The sequence below is a fragment of the Mesoplodon bidens genome, assembly GCF_964165515.1.
Source record: "Mesoplodon bidens genome assembly, chromosome: 2".
Classification (NCBI taxonomy): Eukaryota; Metazoa; Chordata; class Mammalia; order Artiodactyla; family Ziphiidae; genus Mesoplodon; species Mesoplodon bidens.
Window position 1 is genome coordinate 131,062,745 of NC_138177.1, and position 14,285 is coordinate 131,077,029.

The 14,285-nt window shown below is 43.0% G+C and overlaps 1 protein-coding gene across 1 annotated transcript in view; it reads right to left on the reverse strand.

Moving 5' to 3' along the window:
• Nucleotides 1-14,285, reverse strand: part of CACHD1 (cache domain containing 1) — a 231,837-nt gene that overhangs the window by 49,350 nt on the left and 168,202 nt on the right. Inside the window, exons 6-8 of the mRNA XM_081225215.1 lie at nt 12,787-12,931; nt 11,708-11,924; nt 4,434-4,583 (exon numbers count right to left, since the gene is read on the reverse strand). Of these exons, the coding sequence (XP_081081341.1) occupies nt 4,434-4,583; nt 11,708-11,924; nt 12,787-12,931 (512 nt within the window). The remainder of the gene's footprint in view (nt 1-4,433; nt 4,584-11,707; nt 11,925-12,786; nt 12,932-14,285) is intronic.

Below are 14,285 nucleotides of genomic sequence, written 5' to 3' on the forward strand. Positions count from 1 at the left end.
TGCTTAGTCATTAAAAAAAATCTGAAGAGTTCATGGTTCACCTACCTTAAGTGACTTTATCATTTCTAAATAGAAAGTATATATACTTCTAGCCTTGTAGGTCCATTTCTAAAGTCACGGCAAGATCTAATGGATATAATTTCTTTCTTCACACGCTGTATGTAAATAATTTGGATTTTGCTCCACTCAGACAATGCTAAAGGAAAGTCTGAATCAGATTATTGTTGCCTTTGCTTGACACAGAATTCACATGGGAGGTGAGTGGTAAAAGACACTCACCTCCCATGTCCGGGAGTAAAAGACAACACAAAAGACGTGATTGATCCCTGATCTTACACCCTTGATAAACTCACAGGGGTGAATGATAAAAGGAGACAACTTCAAGGTAATAAACACATTTCCTTTCTTTGTCAATGCACTGCACGGCTCTTTCAAAATGTACAAGAAAAGTAACAAACAGGAACATCTACTAGACAAAGAAGCACAGTACGGGATAGCAAAGATTGGGTTACTTTATGTCACTCCATTTTTTTTTATGTTACTCCATCACGAAATGTTATGCAGGGGTGGCAGTAGAGTCAGTAGGGTGGCAGACTGGATTATTCTATCATCAATGTGGTCATGCTGGAAACTACATTTCCCACAATCCCCTTTCTTCTATGCTTCCAGGTTAAAGGTGGCCAAAAGTGAAGTGTTGTAAGATTTAAGAGGTGAAGAGAGGGATGTTAAGAGACAGACATAAAGGAACCAGAATGTTCCAGTTCGTCCCACTCTTCTGCTCTGTGTTCAGTTCCCTTTCCCAGCTGCTGGCATACTCACCAAGGGCAACCCCACTCCAGATGCTTCACTGAGAATTCACAGGGGCAGCAGCCATGAAGAGCCAACAACCTCTCATAGACTTCTACACCAGACCTCCTAAGCAGTCATCAGTGTTCCTAGCCTCCAGAAATCCCTGCAAGTTCCAACTTGTTCATCCAGACCAGAGCTGGTTAATAACTTTTGAGTTGTCAATTTCTCTTTTTGCATCTTTACTCTTCCAGTTTCCCCCCTTAATTGTGTACACTCTTCTTTTTTTAAATTGGAGTATAGTTGATTTACAATATTGTGCTGGTTTCAGGGGTACAGCAAAGTGATTCAGTTATATACATATATGTTTTTCAGATTATTTTCCATTATAATGAATATAGTTCCCTGTGTTATACAGTAAATCCTTGTTGCTTATCTATTTTATGTATAGTAGTTTCTATTTGTTAATCCCATACTCCTAATTTATCCCTCCCCCCAAGCCCTTTCCCCTTTGGTGTGTTTTCTATGTCTGTGAGTCTGTTTCTGTTTTATATATAGATATGCATTATATATATAATATATAATATATATGTATGATTTGTATTTTTTAAGATTCCACACATAAGTGATCTCATATTTGTCTTTCTTTGTCTGACTACTTCACTTAGTATAATATTCTCTAGGTTCATCCATGTTGCTGCAAATGACAATATTTCATTCTTTTTTATGGCTGAGAAATATTCCATTGTATATATACACCAAATCGTTTTTTTTTAAACATCTTTATTGGGGTATAATTGCTTTACAATGGTGTGTTAGTTTCTGCTGTATAAAGTGAATCAGCTATACATATACATATATCCCCATATCTCCTCCCTCTTGCATCTCCCTCCCACCCTCCCTATCCCACCCCTCTAGGTGGTCACAAAGCACCGAGCTGATCTCCTTGTGCTATGCAGCTGCTTCCCACTAGCTAGCTATTTTACATTTGGTAGTGTATATGTCCATGTCACTCTCTCACTTCGTCCCAGCTTACCCTTCCCCCTCTCTGTGTCCTCAAGTCCATTCTCTACGTCTTTATTCCTGTCCTGCCCCTAGGTTCTTCAGAACCTTTTTTTTTTTTTTTTAGATTCCATATATATTACACCACATCTTCTTAAACTAATCATCTGTTGATGGGCACTTGGGGTGTTTCCATGTCTTGGCTATTATAAATAGCGCTGCTATGAACATTGGGGTGCATGTATCTTTTTGAATTAGAGTTTTTGTCTTTTCCAGATATAAACCTAGGAGTGGGATTGCTAGATCATATGGTAGCTCAAGTCTTAGTTTTTTAAGGAACTTCCATATTGTTTTCCATAGTGGCTGTACCAATTTACATTCCCACCAACAGTATACACTCTTATTCTGATAATAAGTTTGTTGTACCAAAATTTTCATAGTGGCTCTGCTTCCCTATTTGAATTGACAGAGTTAAGGGAATGTGTCAACCCTCGTGAACAATGTTCAGAGATATCTCTCAGAGAGGTGGAAAACTTGCAATGAGGACATACGTCAGGCTAGATTAAGGGGAGAAAGAGAAAAGATGAGAATAGTTAGAGTGAAGTAACCAGAACTTTCAAAGAATGGAATTATCAGGGGCACAGCAAGAGCACAAGATACTCCAGTGGGAAGACCTAGGAACAGTGAAGAGATGGGTGACAGCAAGAAAATTTCTTTACTCAGTATCTGCCTGGGAAGGCCTTCAAATTGAATGGAAAAGACATGATCAGTTCCTTTTATGTTTCCTTACTCCTGTACTATTGCATTTAATTCATCTGCCTTGTCTGTCTTCTTCACTGGGTCAGGGGCTTCCTGAAGACAGAGATTTTGTGTACTACAGCTCTAAGACCTCAGTGCACTATGTTGTATATGGTACATGCTCAATAAACACAACATATCTTGTATATTTATTATCACAGCAATCCTATGAAGACGTTGTTCTTTTCATTTTACAGATAAAACTGAGGCCCTCAAGAGATTAAGTAATTTGCCATAAGCCACATGGCTAGCAAAATGGAGACTGAAACTGAGAACCTCTAGACACCAGCCCCTGTGTTCTTCCATGTGTATGCAGTCCACAAAAATATCTGCAAGGGCTTCCCTGGTGGCGCAGTGGTTGAGAGTCCGCCTGCCGATGCAGGGGACACAGGTTCGTGCCCCGGTCTGGGAAGATCCCACATGCCGCAGAGCGGCTGGGCCCGTGAGCCATGGCCGCTGAGCCTGCGCATCCGGAGCCTGTGCTCCGCAACGGGAGAGGCCACAACAGTGAGAGGCCCGCGTACAGCAAAAAAAAAAAAAAAAAAAAAAAAACTGCAAAAAAATCGTGTTGGCCAAAACACAGATTCCTGGACCCCATCTAAGAGGGTCTGAGTACAAATCTGTAGATACTGCCTGGGAGTCTGCATTTTAAAAATGAGTCTCTAATATATCCTTATCCCATTAAAATATGAGAACCAGTGTCCCTAAAGCCACCTGGTTCTGCATGGAAATCTGAAAGTGGATAGGGGAGATAAAAGCCCATAGGTGGGAAGGGCTGCTGGATCAAGATATGTTCTCTTAAAAACAAGAGAATGGGGCTTCCCTGGTGGCGCAGTGGTTGAGAGTCCGCCTGCCGATGCAGGGGACATGGGTTCGTGCCCCGGTACGGGAAGACCCCGCATGCCGCGGAGCGGTTAGGCCCGTTAGCCATGGTCACTGAGTCTGCGCGTCGGAGCCTGTGCTCCACAACGGGAGAGGCCACAACAGTGAGAGGCCCGCGTACTGCAAAAAAAAAAAACCCCAAAAAACCACAAGAGAATGGGACCACTTTGAACACTGAGGAAAAGGGACCCAAATAAGAGGATGAAGAGCTGTGTATTAACAGGTGGGAGGGACATGACACAGCAGAGAGGCTGGAATATTGGGCTTTCATCAGACTGGAGTATGGTTAAATTGCTGAAGGAAAAATAATGAGTATTTCCTCAGATTTGCTAGTTTACTAAACCCTCTCACATACTGTCTGATTTAATAGCAACACAATCAACTTTAAAGAGTACCTAGCAAGTGCCTGGCACCGCCCTGGGTGCCTGCCGTACGTCAGGGTTAGTCTTCACAGTAACCCTGTCAAGTAGATAATTCTCATCTCCAATGACACAGTTAAGGAAGGGGAGATGGAGAAAGTGTCACAAGAGGCTCCAGGTAGTGATTTCGCAGGGAAATGTGATATTCACTGTCCTGGTTATACAGAAGAATCTAGGTCAGTACTTCAGCTTCCTGCTCTTAAATCAATGAGATAAGTTAATAACCTCTATGCAGTATCAAAATCCAAGAATATGAGGAGAAGTGAAAAAAATGGAGCTGTACAGAATCCTGTGCAGGACCACATAACTGGTGACGGTTTAGAAATGAGCAGCTGGCCGGAGAGAGAGAGATGGGGAGACAGGGACATCCTAACACACACCCTGAGTACCCATGGGAGGTAGAGAAAGACGGGCTTGGGAAGGAATCTGCTTCTTATACCCTTCATCAAAGCACCCTGTGATGGTTCTTCGTTATTTTTTTTGAAAGCAGCATGCACTTAGACAGAACTTTCATCTGAAAGAAACGAATCTCGAAACACTACCTACCGTTCATGAGGGCGTAGGTGAGAATCATTACGGAGTTGTTTAGAAAGCTATTTTCTTCACTGATGACACGGAGAGTCGCCTTTTTATCTTCTTCTGAAGAGTCCTTTGATGTAATGCCAGCAGACAGGTAAATGATGACCATGTCTGTATCTAAACAAAAACATGCAAACTGAATGTTACATCGGAGTCTGGCTAAAGGCAAGCTACTCAGCTTCTATTTCACTGGGCTTTCCTGCCTTGAGGACCTGCCCGGTCCACCGTTCCTACTCCTGCCCATCTGATGCCGGGCTTTCGTCTTCCTGCCTCCGCTGCTCTTTCATCCTGCCTGTGGTGGGCCACAAGGCCTCATTTACCCAGTGTCAGGTAAGGAGATGTTCCTAATGAGTTTACCAGATCGAAGAAGGTGTGTTCCTTTAGGGATCTACGGTTGTGGTAATTTAGCCATCCTAAACAGACATCTTTCCTGCCTTCTGAAATGGAGGATTCAGAACCTGATTTACCTTTTCCTTAGTGTCTCAGGGTCTTCCCCAGGAACACACATTTTTGGGAGGACTAGGCTTTAAAAAAAAATTATTTATTTTTATTTGTTTGGCTCCACCGGGTCTTAGTTGCAGCACACGGACTCTTTGTTGCTGCATGAGGGATCTTCGTTGAGGTACATGGGATCTTTAGTTGCGGCATGTAGGATCTTTTAGTTGTGGCATGCAGGATCTTTTAGTTGTGGCATGTGGGATCTAGTTCCCTGACCAGAGATTGAACCCAGGCCCCCTGCATTGGTAGTGTGGAGTCTTAACCACTGGACCACCAGGGAAGTCCCAGGACTAGGCTTTAAAATGGTGGTTCTGCCAGGGACTCATGAGACATGTAAGGTTATCTGTCTCTATGCCAGGTAGTGCCAAAAACATTTTTGTTTTAAAACTTACCAGTGTAGGAGAGCAATAAAAGCATGGATATAGGAGCCAGGTTGCTTGTGTTCACATCCCAGCTGTGCCACTTTCAAGCTGTGTCTGGGTTGTTTTAGGCAGATTTCCTAACCCTTCTACACCTAAATGTCCTTATCTACAACAACATGGGGACAATGACAGTATTTATTTCACAGGGTTGCTGTGAGGATCAACTGGTTAATTTAAGAGTGAAAGCCAGACTTCCCTGGTGGCACAGTGGTTAAGAATCTGCCTGCCAATGCAGGGGCCACAGGTTCGATCCCTGGTCCGGGAAGATCCCATGTGCCACGGAGCAACTAAGCCTGCAAGCCACAACTACTGAGCCCGCATGCTGCAACTAGTGAGCCTGCAGGCTGGAACTACTGAGGCCCGTGCACCTCGAGCCTGTGCTCCACAAGAGAAGCCACTGAAATGAGAAGCCTGTGCACCACAACAAAGAGTAGCCCCCGCTCGCTGCAACTAGAGAAAGCCCGCACACAGCCAAAAAATTTCTTTTTTGGCCCAACGTAGCCAAAAACTAACTAACTAACTAACTAACTAAATAAATAAATAAATAAAAATTAAATGTAAAAAAAATAAGAACATTTTAAAAAAAGGGTCAGTTATAGTTTAAAAAAAGAGTGAAAGCCAAAGGGTGATGGTAATTAGAGGATAAAAGAGAAAAGAAAGAAACCTCAACACAAACAAAACAAAAACGAAACCCTCTCATTGGCCTGAAGTAGCACCTTTGACTCTAGAGTAAAATGACTCTCCAACCGGTCATTTTAGCTCAGGGTGAAAACTTCTTTCAAGTGGATTTACTCAAAAATAAAAGTGGTGCATTTCCTACCACTAAAGGTGCAGAGGCTGAATGATGGCTTTAATGGAGGAAGGGAAATAAGCCAGCTGGATTTTTATACTGTCTTTTTAATCTGAGGTTCCTTGATTCAATATCTATTTTTAAGACAAGCTACACAGACGTTTACCTTTTTATGGAGAACTAATGATTGATATGCTATATGCTTAATTCTTCAGGTTCTTATGGTTGTCATTTATCTGAGATTGCTTTATAGCTACTGGGGTAGGCAACCTCCAGGTTGGTCCCCCCAATGATCTCACTTCCTGATATTCACATCCCTGTGTGGTCTCCCTTGGAATGTGGACTAGATTTAACGACCGGCTTCTTGTGAACCGAACGCAGCAGAGGTCACAGGGTGTCAAGAGATGGATTAGGTTACAGAAAGACAGTGGCTTCCACCTGTGTGCTCTCTCTCGGGGAAGCCAGAGAGCATGTTGTGAGCTCTCCCACGGAGAGGCAAGGTACTGAGGCCTTCAGAAACGAATCTGCCAGCAACCATGTCAGTGAGCTTAGAAGCAGATCTTTCTCAAGTTGAACTGTGAGATGACAGCAGCTGTGGACAACAGTTTAACTGCAACCTCATGAGATACCTTTAGCCAGAGGCACCCAACCATGCTGTGCCCAGATTCCTGACCTACAGACACTGAGACAATAATGTTTATTGCCTTAAACCAGTGACTGTTGGGTAATTTATTGCCCAGGAATAGATAATTTAAAAAATTATCCTAACAATTATGAGGGTACAATGACAGAACTTTCTTCCGTTTGTAAATTTCCATTCTAGACACTGCAACATCCTTTATTATGCAGAATTGAATAATTACTACTAAGACTTAATATATAAGCAAGTCTTAAAGCTAATTTTGATGCTTGAACAATTCTCTAATAAATATTAACTGCAAATTTAAATTACTTATTTTTTCATCAGAAATTAAGATATGAAAGCTGATGTAAAAAAATATCATAAACTAGGGAATATCCCTGTCTTAAACTAGATGTCAATCTTTTGCCAGTGTTGTAAATACAGTCCTGTAAATTATTTTTTTTAGGATGCTAAACAGCTCACTTAAGCTTCAGACTGGAAAATACTAGGTGACCCTAGCAGGTAGAATACAGATATACCATGAAGCTAACAAACCATCGCCCTGTGGTTTGTCATTTATGTGTGATAAATTCCTGGACACCTGTAAGACTGACCTAAAATGAACTCTTGAATTTTCTTACTTGGCTTTATGATTCTGGATAAAACACGCTGTCACTGAGAGCTGGTTTTAGGCACAGGTCCACAACTGGAAAACCAGAAGGGCCTGCAGCCTGCAGCTCCTTGAGTCGCCAAGCGTATTTTCGTTCCGTCCCAACAATAAGACATACACTCTGCAAGCATCCTCACTGTCTCTGCCCAGCCCGACTCTACTCCTGCCCTATCCTTAGGCAAAATTGAGTTATTTTTCTATTTTTAGATATCAGACCTGCCAAATTTGGTCTTATTTATTTATTTATTTGTTTGTTTGTTTGTTTGTTTGCGGTATGTGGGCCTCTCACTGTTGTGGCCTCTCCTGTTGTGGAGCACAGGCTCCGGACGCGCAGGCTCAGCGGCCATGGCTCATGGGCCCAGCCGCTCCGCGGCATGTGGGGTCTTCCCAGACTGGGGCACAAACCTGTGTCCCCTGCATCAGCAGGAGGACTCTCAACCACTGCGCCACCAGAGAAGCCCCTGATTTTTTTTTTTTTTACTTACTAGGATATCCCCTCTCTAGTCGCTCATGGGAACATTAAGCCTTGTGATTAGTAAGTGTTAGGGATGAGTAATTATAGGGACTTGGGGCAGGGCAAAGACACAGCATGTACCTGGAAGAAAATGCAACCCTCTCCGTTTGACAAGTCCCTGTCTAAGCCACCAGCATTCCTTGGGGTCAATATCAAAGCGGGAAGAACAACTCAAATTTGGGCTTTGCCCATGCCATTAGATTCCCACTCCTAACCATCTTATTCCTTCTGCTACAAAATGACCCTCCCCAACCAGTTACCCCCCCGACAAACCCAGAACAAACAATCCAAATGTGTCGATGGTATCAGTTACAGATCTACCATGGGACTGAAAAAGAGCCAGCACTGGATAAAAGTTTTAGATTTTCTGATTAGTACAAAGCAAATTAGTACAAAGCCACCATGATATATGCCATGTGGCTTCTGCTCATATGACCACCAATGTGGGGCAGATACTTTTCTTTCATTCACAGACTAATCCTTACAATAACCCTACAGGGTAGGCTCACTGGAATAATCCTATCCCACGGCCTGCAAACAGTGCCAGGTATACAGTAGATGCTAAATAACTGCCTGTGGAGTGAACACAAGTAATGATGTAGAGTACAAGCTCCTAAGAGGAGTACATAGACCCCTCACCATGCTGTGGCCAAGGCTACTAACGGTCCTTGACCGTCTTTGGGCTTGGGGTCAACTTAGGACGTCTAGGGTATCCGCTCTCCTTTAGCCAGAGCTAGAAGGCTTTTCCTTTTTTCAAAATAAATAAATACATACATACATACATACATACATATATATTTTAATGTGGACCATTTTTAAAGTCTTTATTGAATTTGTTACAATATTGCTTCCATTTTTTATGTTTTGGTTTTTTGGCCACAAGGCATGTGGGATCTTAGCTCCCCAACCAGGGACCGAACCCTCACCCCCTGCATTGGAAGGCGAAGTCTTTAACCACTGGACTGCCAGGGAAGTCCCCAGAGCTAGAAGTCTTGAAGGAAACAGAATATCATAATAACCACAGCTAATATTTATTTAATATTTATGATGGAACCCTGGATCTTATTATCACTCCCAGTTTGAAGATGGGGAAACCAGACCTGGAGACATCAAATAATTCACACAAGTTTAGAAAAATTTCAGAGTAGGAATTTGAACACAAACTGGTTGAAATTCAAAACCCACATACTTAACCACTGTGCAACACTGCTGGAGAGCAGCTCAAACTTCTCCTTAATAAACTGGGTAATACTAGTTCCTGATGCGTTTCTTTATATGCAGTCTAATTTGGGTTCTTTTTTCTTTGAACTGCCAGTAGGAGTTGTAAAGTGGAGGCCTGTGAGCTAAACTTTAGAAACATCTTACTTGGCCTAAAAAAGACTCCTCTGAGCATTTAGAAAAAAGACATCAAAATGTGTCCAAATCTGTGATGGTCACTCTTCTTTCCATGTTTTTGCTCGCCAACATTAAGAAAAACCCCCAAAACCCAAAGGAGAAACGTTTCCTGTCAAAGCAGTCTTTGCTAATGTGCAGGGCAGGAAGGCTTGTAAGAAGAGGTTTAATGAGGTCCCTATTCACAGTTTTAAAGCTGAACGAATGACAACATTTGAAAATGAAGGGGTTTCACATAAAAATCCAGATTTCTGGCTTCTCTTAAAACAGAATATCTGGCAACACTGGACAGGCATTCCTGCAAGGCAACGAGAGGCTGAACAGAAGAGCAGCTGCCTTCTTGATGGAGCATGCGCCCTCTAGCTTCCTGTGCTCCCCAAACAATCCTCATTACCTTACCTCAAGCTCACTTGACACACTCACTGCCTAGCTGCTGCCAGTATAACATTTCTCTCCATTGCTTAAACAGTGTAATAATCATCGAAATTGGACTTCATCCCTAAAGATGGTTTGATGACTGAAGAATCAAGTAACAAGAGCACATCTGGTGAGGAATGCTGACAGCCGGATGGCAGCTGGTAAATGGCATCCACAGGTAAATGGCATTGACCAACTAGCCAATCTGTCTTGAATACTTGAGAGGTTGGCCTTATCCTTTGGCCTTATTGAACTACGGACAACTTTACACTCAGCCATCCTGTAATATTGGTCTGTGGATAGCTGGTGCTTGCCAAGGCTGGCAGGCAAAATTCTAAGATGACCCCAATGACCCCCAACCTTGTATAACTCCCTCCTCTTGAGTGTGGGCATGACCAGTAATTAGCTTCTGGCCAATACAATATGGCTAAGGTGATGCAATATCATTCTTGTGAGTGTGCTATATATTTGGCAAAGATGGAGGGATTCTGCAGACGTAATGAAGATCTTAATAAGCTAACCATGAGGGAGAGTAATCTGTTTACGTCAAAAGGGAGAGTAAGACTGATTAGGTTAGACAAGGCCTTTAAAAGAGGGTCCAAGCTTTCCCCGAAGTCAGGGGCATGAAGAAAAGATGCTTTCCTCCTGGCCTTGAAGAAACAAGTAGACATGAGTTTCACAATTGCAAAGAAATGAATTCTGCCAATGCTTGAGCTTGGAAGAGGACTCTGACCCTCAATGCATACACAGACTTGGCTGACACCTAGAATGCAGCCTTGTGCAGTCCTAAACAGAGAAGCAGCTCAGCAACGCATGGACTCCTGACCCACGGAAACTGTGTGATAATAAACTGTGAGATAACAATACACAGAAACGTAAAACAGATACGCCATTTACCATCATTAGCTGTAATAATTACAGTAGCTTCTGTCTTTCAAGGGCCTACCATGTGCCAGGCACTAAGTTGTGCATTTATCAATGTTGTCTTAGTTTTAATGCAGACACACTGAAGAGCTTGAAAATATATTCTTTAAATTTATCTCAATAGGATACGTTCATTGAAAAAAACAACCTACAAACAGATTTTCGAATATAAAAGAGAAAACGACATAGATTCCTTTCAGTGGTTTCAAAGCATGTATCTTATTTCAAATATCCTTCCCTTTACTTTAGCATGCATCCTAATTCCAGATTTTCTTTAACACATGAAAATTAAATTAGAGTGCCTTTGTACGTTTGAAGGGCTGTGCTCATCTAAATGACAGCTGGTTAGAAGAAGGAAGGATCAAGGCAAGAATTCCGGCTGCCCCGTTTCTGAGCACATGCGCACAAGCAGACAGCCACTCTGTCACTGAGAACTCGAGGCTGACAATTAGCATCAAAAAGGATGTGGATATTCTCCTGGGAAAGAAACAGGGAGATGTTCCTAATAAAGGGGCAGGAAGAAGAGGCTCAGGGAGTAAAGAAATCGTGCAGACTGAGTACCTTTGATTGGAAAAGATGAGAAAATCTAGTAAGATCCTAGTATTAGATGACCATTATGACAACACAAGAAATTTTTATCCTGTCAATTTAGAAAAAAATCCCTCTAGACATAGTTATGTGATCAATTTACAATATATTTCTATTGCCATCCTTTATCTGTTAGTTTATGAGCAACTAATTCATTTTTTTTATTTTTATTTTTTGAGGTACGCGGGCCTCTCACTGTTGTGGCCTCTCCCGTTGCGGAGCACAGACTCCGGACGCGCAGGCTCAGTGGCCATGGCTCACGGGCCCAGCCGCTCTGCAGCATGTGGGATCTTCTCGGACTGGGGCACGAACCTGTGTCCCCTGCATTGGCAGGCGGACTCTCAACCACTGTGCCACCAGGGAAGCCCTGAGCAACTAATTTATTAGTGAGCAAAGGCACTTACTTGCTTGGAACTTGGTGCTATTGTTTGTGCTTCGAATCAACTGAAATGCCTTTTGAAATCCCACCGCGTGCTGGGTAGGGCTGTCCAAAGACTTGACGCTGCTGACGAAGGTGGACATTTTCCTTTTGGTCTCACTAGTGGCTGGAGACAGGAATGTCTTATAGCACTGGTCAAGTGAGCAAGTCCTGACAGTGTCTGCCACAGTCAGCATGGAGATCTGGAGGGGAAAACAAACAGACAAACAAACCTTGTTATTCTGCCAGGGAAAGGTTTTCTACATTTCAGAAGAGCGCCAAAAGTGACAAGTCCTACAGAACAGTTTTGGAGAGTTTAAAAAGAAATGCCTAGAGGCATCAACCTATCAAATTTGAAGAAGATTAGTTGAGGACTGGTAAGGGACAGGGACCCTAGAATTTGGTTTTTGTTCCAAGATGAAGTCAGCAGTACGGTGTTCATCTAGAACATTAAAAACAGTATTTCGCACCCAGAAAAATCTTGGCAAGTACTAATCTTCTGGATTCTCCTACTGGAGGTGGCGGTGAGGGTAAAGGCATAGGGTGTGTGTTTTAAACAACTAGATTAGTGAGTAAAACCTTAGGAGGTGCAAAAGTCAAAATGATGAAGCAGAAAATGTCTACAGGCAATAGATTATCATTAGTTGTAAACACGCCTATCTCTGAAGTATCCTAGAGATTAGTAAACCTCTAGCAGCCTTCTTTTCTCCCTTCCCTCCCATCAATCTTGAGATAAAGACAAGTCATCCACCAGTGTCCAAGCCCTAGCCCTGTTCCTCCTTAGTATAATTTCCAGTGTGAAAGTCAGAGCTGATTAGAAGTCTAGGCAGGGGCCATTAAGGAAGTGCAAGACTCAGTTTGGCGGGGATGGTTTTATAGACATTTGGAACCAGGGTTGGCGGCTGCTTCCTTAAATACTAGAATAAAAACTACAGCACTCTCTTTTCTCAAAGTCATTTTTAAAGGTGGATTGAAAAATACATATCATAAAACATAAAGTACTTTTAAAAAGGTATTCAAGAAAGACCCAATGCCAATGGAGGGGGTCACTGGGGTCATCATCACCTTATCGTGTTCATCGATGGCGCTGAGGATGACCTGGGCAGCGTCCTTGGCAATCTGAAGCTGGGTGTCTGTGACGGAAGCCCCGTGGTCCAGGATCACTACTATGTGCTTTGACTGCGGCCGGACAGTGGAGACGTAGATAGGTCTAGAATGGGGAGAAGCTCTCTGGGGTCAGTCCTGGTTTAGAGTAAAGGCCTCAACCTAACACAGCTATGAGTGCTACATATGGGCAGGCACGCTGGCCTCCCTGTGTTTCTGGGGGTTTGACACAAGGATGGAGAGACCAGCACGGAACGAGAAACTATTCCGGTGCACTGAAAAACACCTCAAGACAACAGTGTGCGTCTGCAGAACAGGGATTGGTGACTTCTGCCTTCCAAAGATTAAAGCAACCAGGAGAAGGATTTAAGCAAAGCCTTTGGAAGGCTGGCTTTTTCAGCATATGTGAAAGTCCACCCTCCCTGGAAATGGAACTGGTGGCCCCCCCAGGCGGGAGAGACAGAAAAGCAGGGAGAAAAAAGTCCACCAGCCAGTGCGGGGTCCTCTGCAGATTTAGAGTGGGGCTTGGCTAAAACCGAGGCAGCCTGTCATCTGTGAGCACACTGAGCAGCTTTGAATAGCTGGTCTGGTTTCTCTCTCCCCAGACAAAAGCCACTGCTAGGAGGGCCCTTTTCCTTTCTGTACTGAAACAATTTACACAGGTCAGCCACCAAAAGGCCCCTTATCCGAGCATTTAAAACTGTGCCATCAGATTTGTCCAAGCCAGTGATAGCCACTCTTCTTGCCAGGTTTTTGTTGGCCAACATTAAGAAAAGGGGTGGAGGGGAGGGGGGGTGGAGGTGGGGGGAACGCCAAAGGAGAAGTGCCTCCCACCAAAGCAACCTTCTGCTAGTGTGCGGTGCAGGCAGGTTTGTGAGAAGAGGCTTAATGAGGTCTCTATTCACAGTTTTAAAGCTGGAACAAATTAGAGGGAGCTTAAGAGAGCAAATCAGCCTCGAGAGAATTCTCTCCTTTATCGACACCCCTAAAACACTAGAGTTTTCTGTGAAATGTTAGATGCCAGTTGAGTCACAAAAGCCTGGGCACAAATTAAGAAATACAGGCAAAGTACCAAAAAAACTCAAAATTGGGCCAAGTTTACACTAATTGTTCTCAAGCCAAAAGTCCTACATTAATACTAAAGCACTACTATATTTTCACTAGTCAATACCATTCAGCCAAGTAGGGAAATTGGATTAAAAAAATCCAAGAGCGGTGGCTACAGAAGCGAAAGAGGCAACAGAAAATTAGGAAATCTGTCTATCCCAACACTGACAACCATGTCGAATACTGAACTTTTAAGTCCTCCAAGCTGGGTGAGTAGATTTTTTTTTTTTAATGACATACCCCCTCCTTTCCAATTCAACTCAACCTAAATGAAGAGCAGAATATGTGTTCACACTGTCACAATAAATTGTTAAAAACTGCTTTACTGGGATACATAAATAGCAGCATTATAT